This window comes from Suillus subalutaceus (assembly GCF_016647625.1).
Source record: "Suillus subalutaceus strain FC151 chromosome Unknown DFJ58scaffold_137, whole genome shotgun sequence".
In the NCBI taxonomy this organism is placed as follows: domain Eukaryota; kingdom Fungi; phylum Basidiomycota; class Agaricomycetes; order Boletales; family Suillaceae; genus Suillus; species Suillus subalutaceus.
This window is the reverse complement of record NW_024540386.1, coordinates 1,339-15,393: the sequence shown is the minus strand read 5'-3', so window position 1 is coordinate 15,393 and position 14,055 is coordinate 1,339. Positions and strand designations below refer to the sequence as shown.

The window sequence follows — 14,055 nt, the reverse complement described above, 5'->3', positions numbered from 1 at the left end:
GCATGAACCCGAACTATTGAAGGTAAGCCTGAAGACACAGTCGAAAGCACAAAATGAAGGCACGAACTTGCTGTCTGCCAATTCTAGGTCCGTGAATAAATAATCGAGTCCGCGGCTGAAGGATACACCCATCCACGAAGACTCGTGGAAGAGTACAACCCTCAGTTCTGGATAACGAGTGCAGTTACCGGGTCAAAGGAACGAACGACGATAAGTACGACGAGACTACAGCTCGGGAATGATAGTGATATCTAAGATATACGATGGCTGGACTGAAACCATGTCCTCGTGGAAGGTGAGCTCAATTACCAAAGTACCGCGATGGTGCGAAAGCTACCTGAACGATACCCCTACGTCTAGAAATATGCTTCGTGAAGGCGGACTACACCATCTTTGAGTCGCTTCGTGATTACAGGACTCGCTGCTGGACGGTATTTGAAATCCTTCGAGTACATGTGCAAGATGAGAGTCAGACTATGCACCATTTACTGGAGCGCGAAAGGATAGAAAAATGACAACTCACCTTTCATCATGAATGACTTTGGTTTGTGATCTTTGGGGCTGCAACTTGAATGCAGCCCAGAAGAGGAACGCAGTCACGAGAGGGAGTGCAATGCGCGCTTCCAGAGCGAAGGTGTGGGTGTAAGTAGTCAAGACTGTCGTCCCTTAACGTTAACTAACCGTTACGCCGATTGACCGTTAGGCCAAAAGGCAGTGATAATCAAAGCTCAAGCGCTCACGCTTGATTACCGCAGACAGTATTTATGCGGATTATGGGAACTTAGGTAAGCCAGGGGGCTTACAGTGGGGCGGTTAAAACGAGGATCTGCATGGAATCGCTTGATTTGAGACTGCGGTTGTGGATCAGCTTCGATTTCAACGGGATCGTTGGTTGAGAGTGCCTGATATTGGGCTGGCATGGCGCCGCTAGTACAATGGCAAGTCGAAAGTGATGGCGTATTAATATTTGATACCGCGAAAGTCGGTGTAACGGTTTGGAGTTTTAAATTGCAATGAAGACGACGGTCGATCTACATGTGGCGCGGGTATAACTTGTCCAGCACAAGCTATCATAGTTTAACGTGTATACAGCTTCGTACATGCGTACTGTGTTCGGTAATATAATAAGGCCCGAAAAAAGTAGCATGTTAATCAAGCTGATCGAGATGCTTCCTTTATATATAGGTGAGCCACAACCGCAATCTATGTCCAAAACGTACCGCGACATACATCGCTGAGCTAGTTGGACAGGGGAGAGGAAACACTTTCCAGCTCGTTTTCCACAAAGGAAGCAGCATCCCCAGTGGAAGGACGATCCTCAGGCTCAGCTGACCAACATTGCCGCATGAAATCCAAATGCCGGTGGCTAACGGTCACACTGGGTTCGACCCGATATGGCTCTACGCGCTTGAGCTGAGCATTGAATACATGTTGAACATTTCTAAGCCACCAGAAGGGAGGTTTACCCGAGAAGACCTGTACGATGCAGAATTCAGGTGAAACTCGAAAGGGTCCAACATACGCGACTTACTTGTAGCATGATGCAACCAAGTGAAAATACATCGCTCTGACTGTTCGGCTTTGGGAAGTTGTCACTGTCATCCGGAATGCTTTCTGGTTCCGGTAAGTCGATCAATTCGGGCGCTACCCACCGGACAGCGCCGCCATTCGAATACGACTGGTAGTAAGATCTGTCACTCTCTATGAGAGCCACGGAGAGACCGAAATCTGCCAAAAATGCATTGCCATCGCGGTCGATCAGAACATTTGTCTTCAATTATAGAGTTAGTAAGAACTCCAAAGCATCGAACAGTACATACACTGGTCAGGTCCCCGTGAATTACTCCCTGTTCATGAACTAGAGAAGTTGTCAGAGAGAAAACGTATTCAGAACGGCGATCCCATACGATATCTTAAGCCATCCACCACCTGTTTCAACTAAATAAGGGCATCCATTGAGTAAGGACTTGTATTTGGCATGATAGATCTCACCAGCTTTAGCTTTTGTTCCATGGTGAGCCTCGTGCGCTTCAGGTAACCATCAAGTGCCCCGTTATACATCCATGTAGAAACAAGAGCAGGCAATGGTCCAAAATCGGAGACCGTGCCGTGAAGAGCGAGAACGTGCGCATGACTCAGTTTGATCCACACGGCTACTTCGCGGCGAAGTCTCTACGAGCGGACATTCAATGCACTGCACATTGCGGAATAAATGTTAGCATACCTTCTTCGCTTTTTGGACGGCTTGTTCATCGAGCATGTTCGCAACCCTGATAGTTTTGACAGCAACCTGTCCAACAGATATTAGTCGGCAAGATTTGCAGATAACATCATATGAACCTCAGTAGAGGTTGCTGGATCGATCGACATTGTGCACTTCCAGATATCACCCACGCCACCAGATGAAATGGGATACTCTGATCGCTTCGTGATGGATGTAGACGGAATGGCAGATGGGTCGGCATCGAAGGCCACTGTGAGTCTGTGCCTCGTGTTTTTATATCTTCAGTTTATGAGGAAATTTGCACTTACGGTTGCACTTCATTTGTACTAGGGGTAACCTGATGTAGTATAGTCGCAGCGCCACTGTTATTTCGCGAGGAAGTGTCTTATAACCCAGAGCTGCGTGAAATAGAAATACTTACGGTACAAGATTTTTATCCACGGTGTTGGATGCCTGGATTTGCGGTGATATTTGAAGCGACGTATCTCTGTAACCCGCATGTTCAGTGCTATCCATCATGATATGGCAACCAGACATACGACTGCATAGTCATACTAGATACTAACACTGGTACGGTTGGTATCGTCAACGGGCGGCTGTCATGGCATGAGAGGCCATTTTTTCATGATCCTCGGTTGAAAACTCACGTTGCGGAATCTGCGGAGGCGACAGTGTTGTCTACAGCATTGCCGTTGCCGTTTTCGACCTGTCAATATGATGGCAAGGTCAGTAATTGAATCTGATGACTGAGACAATTAATGCCCCACAATTTGAGTCCGCCGCTGAGGCTTTCGAAATACTGACTGATGATTACCCATGGTAATGAGCCTACTATTAGTTCAAATGGAGGTCTACGGCGTTGCGCTGAATCGAAGGGCCAGCAGGAGTGAGCAGGTTTAAGAACAACTGACCGCGCCCATTAAGTAGTACCATAAAGCCCCACACCCAGCAACGAAATTTGCAAAGCACCTGGGTGAGCGGAAGAAATTAGCGCTAGCGCTCAAACCGCATGCAGGGATCGAAGAACAGTCGAAAGTATTACTAATGCATGCCTAAACTGCGTTGGCGACAACCTTCCGAATACAACGCAGCTAGTGCCCTGCCACATTGGTGCAATCATGGACGGCGTAAACCTCCTCATGATCTTAGATCTAGTCATAGTTCTGTCCTGCACCATCTTCGGTTGATCCTATGAGACCTGTGGTGTATTTGATTAATTGAGTCAGACCTCAACGTTCAACATTCAATTGCAGGTGAGGCTCAAGCGAGGTTGCAGGGGAAATCATAATTTCTACCTTTGTGGCTTGTATGCATGTCGTTCTGGGCGCAAGCGACACTGCCTGAGAGTGAGGTAAAAACGCTTCATCTTGACGAAAGAAGTAAAGATACAAGTTATTTGTCCTCGCCAAGTCTCAGGGATCGCAGACAGCGAGGATATAGCCAGCAAATAAGGCGGGACCGGCGGGACCCTGCATAGATTCGGGAGACAAACAGCCCTACACACGAGACGAGAAACTAGAGTGAGAAAAGGCAAAGAGCCAATTCGACACTGTCTCGCTAGACATGAATTGTCAACTCCACTAAAGAAGGTGGCAATGACATTGATGAAGATTGCCTGCGGCACATTCGTCATGCCGATTTGCACGGGGAAAAAGCCGCAGGGGCAAAGGGCAAGGCCCAAGACAAAGAAACGTTGTGTAAACTAGATTAAACTCGATAAATAAGCAACACTGATCGAGATACTTACCTCGAATCGATCGGGGTTCGAGCCGATATGGCTCTACACGCTTGGACTGAGCACGGAATATCTGTCGAACATTTTTAAGCCCTCAGAAGGGAAGTCTACCCGAGAAGACCTGTACGATGCAAGATTCCAGAGCGAAGGTGTGGGGCGGTTAAAACGGGGATCTGCATGGAATTGCTTGATTTGAGACTGCAATTGTGGATCTCCTTCGATTTCAGCGGGATCGTTGGTTCAGAGTGTGCCTGATATTGGGCCGGTATGGTGCCACTGGTACAGTACTTGGCAAGTCGAAAAGTGAAAGGTGGTGTCGTCAGTCGTGTATTAATATTTGGTACCCGTGAATGCGGGTGTAACGGTCGGAGTTTTAATTTGTTGTACGTGGCTGGCGGCAGCTGAGTCCTGACGGTCTACATTAGTCTACATGTAGCGCGGGTATACTTGGACCGTCCAATATAAGCCACCATAGTTTAACGTGTATACAGCGTCGAACATGTGTATTGTGCTCGGTGATATCATAAGGCCCGAAAAAAGTAGCATGTTAATTAAGCTAATCGAGATACTTGATATATAGGTGAGCCACAACCGCAATCTACGTCTAAAGCGTACCGTGACATACATCGCTGAGTTAGTTGGACGGGGGAGATCTGGCACTTTTCAGCTCATTTTCCACAAAGGAAGCAGCATCCTCAATGGAAGGACGATCCTCAGGCTTGGCTGACCAACATTTGCGCATGAAATCCAAATGCTGGCGGCTAACGATCACACTGGATTCGGGCCGATATGGCTCTACGCGGTCGAACTGAGGTTTGAATACCTTATTAGCATTTTTAATCCACCAGAAGGGAATTGCGCCCGAGAAGACCTGTATCATGCAAGGTTCAGGTGAAACTCGAACAGGGTCTAGCATACACGACTCACATATAGCATGATGCAACCGAGCGAAAATACATCGCTCTGACTGTTCGGTTTCAGGATAGCGCCGTGACTGTCATCCGGAATGCTTTCTGAATCCGGTGAGTCGATCAATTCGGGCGCTGACCACCGGACAGCGCCTTTCGAATACGACTGGTAGTACGATCTGTCACTCTCTGCAAGAGCCAACGAGAGACCGAAATCTGCCAAAAATGCATTGCCATCGCGGTCGATCAGAACATTTGTCTTCAATTATAGAGTTAGTAAGGACTCCAAAGCATCGAACAGTACATACGTTGGTCAGGTCCCCGTGAATTACTCCCTGTTCATGAACTAGAGAGGTTGTCAGAGAGAAAACATATTCGGAACGGCGATCCCATACGATATCTCAAGCCATCCACAACTTGTTTCAACTAAACAAGGGCATCCATTGAGTAAGGACTTGTGTTTGGCATGATTTATCTCACCAGCTTTAGTTTCTGTTTCATAGTGAGGCTCGTGCGCTTCAGGTAACCATCAAGTGCCCCGTTATACATCCATGTAGAAACAAGGGCAGGCAATGGTCCGAACCCGGAGACCGTGCCGTGAAGAGTGAGAACATGCGCATGGCTCAATTTGATCCACACGGCTACTTCGCGGCGAAGTCTCTGCGAGCGGGCTCTCAATGCGCTTCACATTACGGAATAAATACTAACATACCTTCTTCGCTTTTTGGATAGCTTCTTCGTCGCGCATGTCCGTTATCCTGATATTTTTGACAGCAACCTGTCCAACAGATATTAGTCGGCGAGATTCGCAGGGTAGTGTCGTATGTACCTCAGTAGGGGTTACCCGATTGATGATCATTGAGCACTTCCAGATATCGCCCAAGCCACCAGATGACGTAGGATAATCTGATTGCCTCTTGATGGATTTAGACTGAATGGGAGATGGGTCCACATCGAAGGCCACTCTGAGTTTGTGTTTCGTATTTTTATATCTGCAGTTTATGAGGAAATTTGCACTTACTGAGGTCTTTGAGGTGATGACGAGCGGTTACCCATGATAATGAGCCTACTATTAGCACAAATGGAGGTCTGCGGTGTTGCGCTAAATAGAAGGGTCAGCAGCTGAGCGAGCAGGTTTCTTAAAGAACAGCTGACCGCGTCTACTAAATAGTACTATGAAGCCCCCATACCCACCAACTAAATTTGCAAAGCACCTGAGTGTGCGGAAGAAATTAGCGCTAGCGCTCAAGCACTTGAGCCGCATGCAGTGATCGAAGGACGGTCGAAAGCATCATTAATGCATGCCTAGACTGCGTTGTTGACAACCTTCTATACGCAGCTAGTGCCCTTGCCACATTGGTGCAATCATGGACGGCGTAAGCCTCATCATGATCTTAGATCTAGTCACCCGGCCAGTATGGTTGGGTCTGTCCTGCAGCATTTTCGGTTAATTTTATGAGGCCTGTGGTGGATTTCATTAATTGAGTCGGACCTCAACATTCAATTGCAGGTGAGGCTCAAGCGAGGTTGCACAGGAAATCCTATTTTCTACCTTGATGGCTTATCTGCATGTCGTTCTGGGCGCAACTGCAAGTGACACTACCTGAGAGTGAGGTAAAAGCGCTTCAAACTCCGCCTGCACAGGTTGATCAGGGCACGATGTTGAAGTATCCCTCGGCTATTGATCGTTATATCCAACACCAAAGGGGGAAAACGAATGAGTTCGCACTCAGCTCCGCACACCATCGAAGGATTCCCCGAGAACCATTCATTGAAGAAGCAGAGATACGCAGTCCAGGCCAAATAAGTCAGTGTATTAATGTTAGACCCTTTGTAGTGGAGTTCTTACACCTCACTACAACCGTCCCATGTCATGCTTGTTTGTTGGCGTCGCCACGTTTGAGCGTCAATGCCCTGGACAAATCTGAACTTTATCTCTGGATAGCACAACGTCACCTCCACTGCAAGTCATCATATCGCTCCAAGTCCGAGGACCAAGTTTGCCCGTCACCGCAGGCCCTCACAACTGTGACTTCATCGAGATTTCGTCCCATTCTCATAGGCTACCACCACTGCGATATCATCCATGAAGGTCTCAGAAATTCTCGCTCAATTTCAAGCCTGGCTGAAGAAGTGGGGGTTAGGCTTTCTACTTGCCAGCCTTGGGCTTGGTTCGAAGTCGGCACAAGAAGCGAACGTTAAAACAATACGTGACAGGAATGCGAAGAATGAGTTTGTTTTTTGTGTATTTGAATGTCACGCAATTTTTGCTGAGTATCTACGGGCTATTAGTCTGCTCGACCTCACTGAGAAAATCAGCAAGGAATCATCCCGATACCCTGTCGCGCAAGGCAGCTTTGGGGATGTCTGGAAGTGCATATACAAGCACCCTCCAATCACGGTTGAGGCGAGTGGATCTTTCAAGTTTGCGCCTGTTGTTATGCGCCCATAACTGACTGTCCCTGTCTACCAGGTTGCAGTGAAGTCTTTGCGACTTGAAATTCCGAACGATAGTTGTAAGAAAAAAATTACCGAGGTTCGGGTGGCTCTGCGCACGGGTACCATATGTTTATTTACTAATGTACGACACTTCAGAGGCTGGAACGCGACTTGCAGCGGAACGCTCAGCTGAAACACGCCAATCTATTACCTTTGCTGGGAATAACTCAAGGGTTCGGTCCGCTGCCTGCAATTGTCTCCCCATGGATGAACAAAGGCTCACTTACCATGCTTCTGGAACGTGATTTCCAGCAACTCACTCTCACTCGAATGCTCCAAATTGTAGGCGTTTTTTCGTGGTGTGGTTCGCATATTAATATTTGCCATTGCAGCTCAAAGATGTAGCTTCGGCTCTTCAGTACTGTATGCGACAAACGGCAGTATTCGGCGCAAAGCTAACAGGAATATTAGTGCACTCAAAAAACATAGCTACACGGTGATCTCACCGGCGTGAGTACCATAGATACCTTCTTCATCAAAGGAATTATTGACGCAAATCAGAACAACATTCTCATCGATGAGAACGACAACACCTTCATGGCTGACCATGGAATTCTCACTTTATGTGCCGAGCTCCATGGCACGTCATATATCAGAAGCAATGTGCGATGGGCCGCACCTGAAAACTTTCAAGTCCCGGAAGATGACGAGTCAATAAGCTCGCCCCAATTGGCATCAGACATCTATTCTTTCGGGTGCATCATGTTGCAGGTTTGTGGGCGGATCTTGGCGCCATGCAATGTGATTATTATTCTCTTTGTAGGTCTTCACAGGAAAAGTTCCATATTCCGAATTTCGAAGTGATCATCAAGTTACCGTGCAGATACTCAGAGGCCGGAAGCCTGCTCGACCAGTGACTCCGCCCATTGCGGATGCTTTATGGGATTTCATGCAGAAGTGCTGGCTTGATGAACCGGAACACAGACCTTCAGCCAAGGAAGTCCTGATATTTATACAGGCACAGCTGAAACTGCCATAGGAAAGCTCCCGACTCTCATGCAACTCGTGATACCATGACATGACAATTTTGTGTGCTGTATTCTCCGTCTTTTCTGTACAATTTACTGTTCACGATATCTCATACGTTAATATCACTCACTCCTGCTACTCCCAGGCTTAGAGTGACACAGATTTCCTCGATATAGGCTCGCAGTTTGTAGTTGTTTTTCGCATTGAATGGAGAGTAGTAGATACATGATATGCTACACCAGCGCACAGCAGTATCTAGTCCTACTATGTTGTATTTTATGTAGTTGTATTATCTTCCATTGTTCCTGACTACAGTTACTAATAATTAAATACTTAAGACTCAGAGAAAGCTATCCTAAGACTCCTCTGATACAAGTTCTTTACCACCTCCGTGAGCAGGACGTCAGTCGTTCGTAAGTAACATGCTAATCAAGCTAATGAAGATACTTGTATATAAGGAGCCACAACCGCAATCCCAGCCCAAAGCGTACCGTGACATACATCACTTGAACTAGTCGGACAGGGGAGAGGGGACCCTTGCCAGTTCGTCTTCCACAAAGGAAGCAGCATCACCAGTGGAAGGACGAGCCTCAGGCTTAGCTGACCAACATTTCCGCAGGAAATCCAAATGCTGGTTGCTAACAGACACATTGGGTTCGACCCGATATGGCTCTACGCGCTTAGACTGAGCAGTGAATATCTGCCGAACATTTTTAAGCCACCAGAAGGGAGGTCTACCCGAGAAGACCTGTACGATGCAAGATTCAGGTGAAACTCGAACAGCGTCTGGCATACGCGACTCACCTGTAGCATGATGCAACCGAGCGAAAATATATCGCTCTGACTGTTCGGTTTCGGTAAGTCAGCATCGCTGTCATCGTCATCCGGATTGCTTTCTGGATCCGGTGAGCCAATCAATTCAGGCGCTAACCACCGGATAGCGCCACTCGAATATGTGTTGTAGTACGATCTGTCACTCTCTGCGAGAGCCACGGAGAGACCGAAATCTGCCAAAAATGCATTGCCATCCCGGTCGATCACAACGTTTGTCTTCAATTATAGAGTTAGTAAGAATTCCAAAGCATCGAACAGTACATACACTGGTCAGGTCCCCGTGAATTACTCCCTGTTCATGAACTAGAGAGGTTGTTAGAGAGAAAACGTATTCGGAACAGCGATCGCATACGATATCTCAAGCCATCCACCACCTGTTTCAACTAAATAAGGGCGTCCATTGAGTAGGGACTTGTGTTTGGTATGATAAATCTCACCAGCTTCAGTTTCTGTTCCATGGTGAGGCTCGTGCGCTCCAGGTAGCCATCAAGTGCCCCATTATGCATCCATTTAGAAACAAGAGCAGGTAGTTGACCAAAACCGGAGACCGTGCCGTAGAGAATGAGAACATGCGCATGCCTCAGTTTGATCCATACGGCTACTTCGCGGCGAAGTCTCTGAGAGCGGACATTCAATGCACTTCACATTACAGAAAATTTGTTAGTATACCCTTTTCGCTTTTTTTACGGCTTGTTCATTGCGTATGTCCGCTATCCTTATAGTTTTGACAGCAACCTGTCCAACAAATATTAGTTGGCAAGATTCGCAGGGTAACATTATATGTACCTCAGTAGAGGTTGCCGGATCGATGATCATTGAGCACCTCCAGATATCGCCCAAGCCACCGGATGACGTAGCATGATCTAATTGCTTCCTGATGGCAGTAGACGGAATGGCAAATGGGTCCGCATCGAAGGCCACTCTGAGTCCGTGCCTTGTGTTTTGATATCTGCAGTTTACTATCAAGAAATTTGTACTTACGGCTGTACTTCATTTGTACCAGGGGTAACCGACTGTGGTATAGTCACCGCTCCACTGTTATCTCGTGAGGAAGTGACTCATAACTCAGAGCTGCGTGAAATACTTGCGGTGCAAGATTTTCATGGACAGTCTTGGATGGTATAGGAAGATCGAACTGCACCTGGACATGTGGTGCAGATGTTTGAAATGATGCATCTCTGTAGCATGCATGTTCAGTGCTGTCCATCATGATATGGTGATTAGGCATACGGATGCGGAGTAGTGATATTGGATACCGGCACTGGTACAACTCTGGGTGTGATTATCGTTGACGGGCGGCTGTCATAACATAAGAGATCATTTCTTCATGATCCTCGGTTGAAAGCTCACGTTGTGGAATTTGCGGAGGCGGCAGTGTTGTCTACAGAATTGCCATTGGCATTTTCGATCTGTCAACATAATGGCAAGGTCAGTGATTGAATCTAATGACCGAGACGATTAATGCCCCACAATCTGAGTCTGCCGTTGGGGCTTTTGAAATAATGACGCGCAACAACCCATGGTAATGAGCTTTCTATTAGTGCAAATGGAAGTCTGCGTTGCGCTGAATCGAAGGGTCAGCAGGAATGAGCAGGTCTAAGAACAGCTGACCGCGCCTATTAAATAGAATTGTGAAGCCCCCATACCCACCAACTAAATTTACAAAGCGCCTGAGTGTGTGGAAGAAATTAGCGCTTAAACCGCATGCGGCGATCGAAAAACGGTCGAAAGCACTGGCAATTGCATGCCTAAACTGCGTTGTTCACGACATCTACTATACCGGTGCGATGGATGGCCTCATCCAAACTTCATCATGATCCAGTCACTAATAAGTATGTCCCTGGAGCATCTTCGATTGATCCTATGAGGCCTGTGGTAGATTCCATCAATCAATTTGAACCTCAATTGCAGGTTCGGTTCGAGTGAGGTTGCACCGGAAACCGTTCATTCTGGGCGCAAGCCACAGCAAAAACGTTTCGAGATCGAATTGACGAAAGGAGTAAAAACTTGAACTCAGGACACATTGTTCACGTCATTTACTAGTGGTATTGAATATGCAGGACGGACGTTATTATTTGCTGGAGATATGTAGTCTAAGTGGTAGTGAAATGAAACCGGGATGCGGTACATGTGAGTGGGAAGCAAGCAAGTCAACAGACAGACCGGACCATGATGCACGCTGCTGTGAACTGTTGTACGTGCATCATCGCATTCAGAACCAGTCACCGCATTTTGAGTTACTCCTCGGATCCGGAGTGGATGAATTCCAAGATTCGGTTACAGTGGAGCAGGGTCAAGCTGCCACCTGAGGCTGTAATCTGTGTTCTTCGATCGAGACCTACAATCAAGTTATCGCTGTGCTCACGACTCACGAGTTCCTCTAAGTGACACTCCTAGATGAATGGAATGAGTTGAGCATGGTCGTTTGCCGACTCGCAATTGTGGGTAGTGTATTGGTAAATTCAAATTGAACTATGTCCCTGTGCCAGTGGATGCTTGTGGATGTCCTGTGTAAGGTATCTGGGTTTCAAATCTCTTTGGATCAATGCAACATGAGAAGAAGCGTGTCCGACGACGATGACGACTAGTGCAACGGTTCAACGTCTAGGTCTGTTATTCATAACCGTCTTTCTCCCCCTCCCACACCTCAACTGAAAATACCGTGTCTGCTCACTGAGTCACTGACTATTACAAGCAGATATGCAAATGTCGGATTCGGGCTCTGACGCGGAAATGGAGGTCGATGAGGTGAATCAGAAGCTCCAGGACGAAAACGATGATAATGAAGGAGAGGAGGAGAAACTAGAGCCTGAGGACGAGGAGGAAGAAGCTGAAGCTGAACAAGAGGTGTGTCGATATCATCTACTTCTGGTTATTAGCATACTGATTTTATGCGCTCAGGATGCTCCAGAGTCTGAGGAGGCTTCACCTCCTCCGTCTCCTCCCAAGCAGCCCCGTCTTAAGATCAAACTCAAGCTACCGAGCGTGCCCAGCACTGAAGATACTGCATCGCGTGGGCATTCTGGTGGTGTGTTCTGCGTGGTCTCTCCTCGCGCGCGCGACTGATTGTTGGGCGTATGACGCGTAGATATCAACGTAGAGCCAGAAGATGAAGATGACGAAGGGGAGGCGGTGGGCTCCACGCGCCCGATGACTTCCCGCCAAGCGGTTCTCGCGAGTGTTGTAGGCTCTTCGCATGTTTCTCTATGTGTGTTCCCTTGTTATTTGCTTCTTTATTCTCTCTTCGAGTTCCTAAACCTCGTCATTTCTCTGACGGATTGTTGTGTTCGTATCCCCATATGTTGCCATTTTTACTCATTTCATCTTCCTAGCTGCTGAACGCTAACCTTCATTGACGACCACTGGCGAATCCTCTCGAAAGAAGACACAGCTTACAGAGCGAGCTCGCACTTCGACGCGAAGAGACAGCACGAAAAGGTCACAATCTCACTGAGAAAAAGTCCAGGACGAAAAGGTTCGTCGGTTATATTTACTACATGTAGAGGTAATTGAACATTTTTCGTCACTTCACGCGCCATCAAATGAATATCCGGCATTCTATTTGACATCCCCTGCTGTGTACAACTCCACCCCTGCAGGCAGAGACTATCAACCGCCTCCTCAAAAAGCAGTTCAAGTCTAAGCCAAGCGCAGCGCGCTCTCCACCGCGGAGGCCAGTGCATCTGAAGGTGAGCGTGAGGTCGAGCAAGAGGAGGAGGTCGTCCTACTGACTCCTTGGCGGTGGGTGTCCAGTACACCACCTTTGGCGGATTTGTCTACTATGTCACAGAACGATGTTGCTCAGGGCAAGATGCACCTCACATTAGGCGTGCCCATTTCTGTCCTTTTCGGCACTTTGCTAGCTAGCGCTACAGCCACCTCTGCCGAAAGAGAAACCACAGTGTGACGTCCCTGGATGCACCGAAACATGAAAATACCGCCTAGTACGCGATTGGGTCCGCGGGGCATGTGGTCTCACGCACCTAAAGGTTCAGGGATGGAGGTCGCGTGATCAGGAGTCTTACGGCTGTCTATCTTACGGCACTTTAGGAGGTCCGCGCATTTTGTCTTGTAACGTCACTTCAGGACTCACGATTTTCAAGGTGTAGATCGTCGCCATTTGCAACTTGCTCTCGCAGTTACTTGTTAAGCTTACTCACTGTACTATGGATAATGGCGCTTTCTCTTAGTTTGTATGATTTTTAGGCGTTAAAATTTTGCAACGGTAGTTGTCTCTTCGTGGAGATTATCCCCTTGGAGGTCCCGTTGATTGAACTTGGGACCAGTCCAAAAATGACTTTACTTCACCCTCCATGAAGCGAACAGTGATTAACCGGGGAACATCACATCAGCCCATGGGTTCGCAGACTTTGCGGTACGATGAAATCGCGAGTCACTACAAAGCAGATCACTGCTTATTGTTTGTTCCACCACGGTATCGATATAAAACAGGAGTGCATGCAAACTACACACATCAGAACGATATGGCTCGGGCTGCCAGCTCATCGATGGACACTGATTCAGTTGTTAGCTCTTCCGATGCGACCGAGGATGACTTGAAAGCTAAAGTTACATTATTTTGCTGACCGTCAGACTCATTCTGTCCTTAGCTTGCGTACATTCTTCTGACCTCCGTCCCCATTAACATTTTCGTTTGGTGATGAATCCCGACAGTTTTTGTCTGTCTGTCAAGAATCTAGGTTCTGAGACGACCCCCGCGAGGCGTGAAGATGAATCCCTTTTCATGGACAGACTACCACATAAAAAGGAGTTTTCGGGGCAACGACTGGGCCTAGTTAAGATGGACCTCCAAAGATCTATGCACCGCAAAAATGTTGTTAGCAGGTTTCGAGCCAACTCCAACTTGAAGAGAAACAGATTGTGAC

The 14,055-nt window shown here is 47.5% G+C and overlaps 6 protein-coding genes across 6 annotated transcripts; 2 read left to right on the top strand and 4 right to left on the bottom strand.

The window, feature by feature from the left end:
- Positions 1-365: 365 nt before the first annotated feature.
- Positions 366-618, bottom strand: DFJ58DRAFT_630788 (uncharacterized protein; the record flags this gene model as incomplete). The annotated part of the gene is made up of 2 exons (XM_041381199.1): positions 366-474; positions 524-618. Coding segments are annotated over 2 exons (204 nt in total), but the record flags the coding sequence as incomplete, so codon positions are not given.
- A 338-nt stretch (positions 619-956) lies between these two features.
- DFJ58DRAFT_708507 (kinase-like domain-containing protein) lies at positions 957-2,284 on the bottom strand. The gene is made up of 7 exons (XM_041383787.1): positions 2,225-2,284; positions 1,993-2,172; positions 1,908-1,938; positions 1,821-1,858; positions 1,532-1,771; positions 1,221-1,476; positions 957-1,173 (listed from the first exon to the last, which is right to left on the bottom strand). The coding sequence occupies exons 1-6, from the start codon at positions 2,258-2,260 to the stop codon at positions 1,240-1,242; spliced, it is 762 nt and encodes a 253-aa protein (XP_041238944.1). The 5' UTR covers positions 2,261-2,284; the 3' UTR covers positions 957-1,173; positions 1,221-1,239.
- Positions 2,285-4,509: 2,225 nt separating this feature from the next.
- DFJ58DRAFT_858391 (kinase-like domain-containing protein) lies at positions 4,510-5,923 on the bottom strand (the record flags this gene model as incomplete). The annotated part of the gene is made up of 7 exons (XM_041393968.1): positions 4,510-4,830; positions 4,887-5,126; positions 5,176-5,202; positions 5,348-5,527; positions 5,580-5,645; positions 5,697-5,832; positions 5,889-5,923. The coding sequence occupies 7 exons, from the start codon at positions 5,921-5,923 to the stop codon at positions 4,594-4,596; spliced, it is 921 nt and encodes a 306-aa protein (XP_041238943.1). The 3' UTR covers positions 4,510-4,593.
- A 1,030-nt stretch (positions 5,924-6,953) lies between these two features.
- Positions 6,954-8,345, top strand: DFJ58DRAFT_732967 (kinase-like domain-containing protein; the record flags this gene model as incomplete). The annotated part of the gene is made up of 8 exons (XM_041386225.1): positions 6,954-7,099; positions 7,160-7,301; positions 7,341-7,403; positions 7,463-7,648; positions 7,699-7,746; positions 7,796-7,816; positions 7,868-8,077; positions 8,130-8,345. The coding sequence occupies 8 exons, from the start codon at positions 6,954-6,956 to the stop codon at positions 8,343-8,345; spliced, it is 1,032 nt and encodes a 343-aa protein (XP_041238942.1).
- Positions 8,346-8,846: 501 nt separating this feature from the next.
- Positions 8,847-10,842, bottom strand: DFJ58DRAFT_748805 (kinase-like domain-containing protein; the record flags this gene model as incomplete). Its single annotated transcript, XM_041387616.1, has 13 exons — positions 10,786-10,842; positions 10,640-10,733; positions 10,520-10,578; positions 10,400-10,468; positions 10,258-10,347; positions 10,151-10,204; positions 9,956-10,091; positions 9,839-9,904; positions 9,607-9,786; positions 9,522-9,552; positions 9,435-9,472; positions 9,140-9,385; positions 8,847-9,083 (listed from the first exon to the last, which is right to left on the bottom strand). The coding sequence occupies exons 2-13, from the start codon at positions 10,688-10,690 to the stop codon at positions 8,847-8,849; spliced, it is 1,257 nt and encodes a 418-aa protein (XP_041238941.1). The 5' UTR covers positions 10,691-10,733; positions 10,786-10,842.
- Positions 10,843-11,853: 1,011 nt separating this feature from the next.
- Positions 11,854-13,393, top strand: DFJ58DRAFT_810910 (uncharacterized protein). Its single transcript, XM_041391448.1, is given in 9 exon segments — positions 11,854-12,016; positions 12,071-12,197; positions 12,258-12,379; positions 12,568-12,648; positions 12,769-12,800; positions 12,824-13,010; positions 13,045-13,101; positions 13,271-13,304; positions 13,315-13,393. 7 exon segments carry the CDS (start codon positions 11,870-11,872, stop codon positions 13,099-13,101), a joined length of 753 nt encoding a protein of 250 aa, XP_041238940.1. The 5' UTR covers positions 11,854-11,869; the 3' UTR covers positions 13,271-13,304; positions 13,315-13,393.
- Positions 13,394-14,055: the final 662 nt, after the last annotated feature.

Excerpts from the sequence above, each read along its gene's own strand:
- DFJ58DRAFT_708507 (XM_041383787.1), bottom strand. The coding sequence starts at position 2,260 with ATGCTCGATGAACAAGCCGTCCAAAAAGCGAAGAAG. Across the intron at positions 2,173-2,224 it reads CCGTCCAAAAAGCGAAGAAG|AGACTTCGCCGCGAAGTAGC; the intron begins GTATGCTAACAT and ends GTCCGCTCGTAG. Across the intron at positions 1,477-1,531 it reads TTGGTTGCATCATGCTACAA|GTCTTCTCGGGTAAACCTCC; the intron begins GTAAGTCGCGTA and ends TGCATCGTACAG.
- DFJ58DRAFT_810910 (XM_041391448.1), top strand. The coding sequence starts at position 11,870 with ATGCAAATGTCGGATTCGGGCTCTGACGCGGAAATGGAGGTCGATGAG. Across the intron at positions 12,198-12,257 it reads ATCGCGTGGGCATTCTGGTG|ATATCAACGTAGAGCCAGAA; the intron begins GTGTGTTCTGCG and ends TATGACGCGTAG. Across the intron at positions 12,649-12,768 it reads AGTCCAGGACGAAAAGGTTC|GCAGAGACTATCAACCGCCT; the intron begins GTCGGTTATATT and ends CCACCCCTGCAG.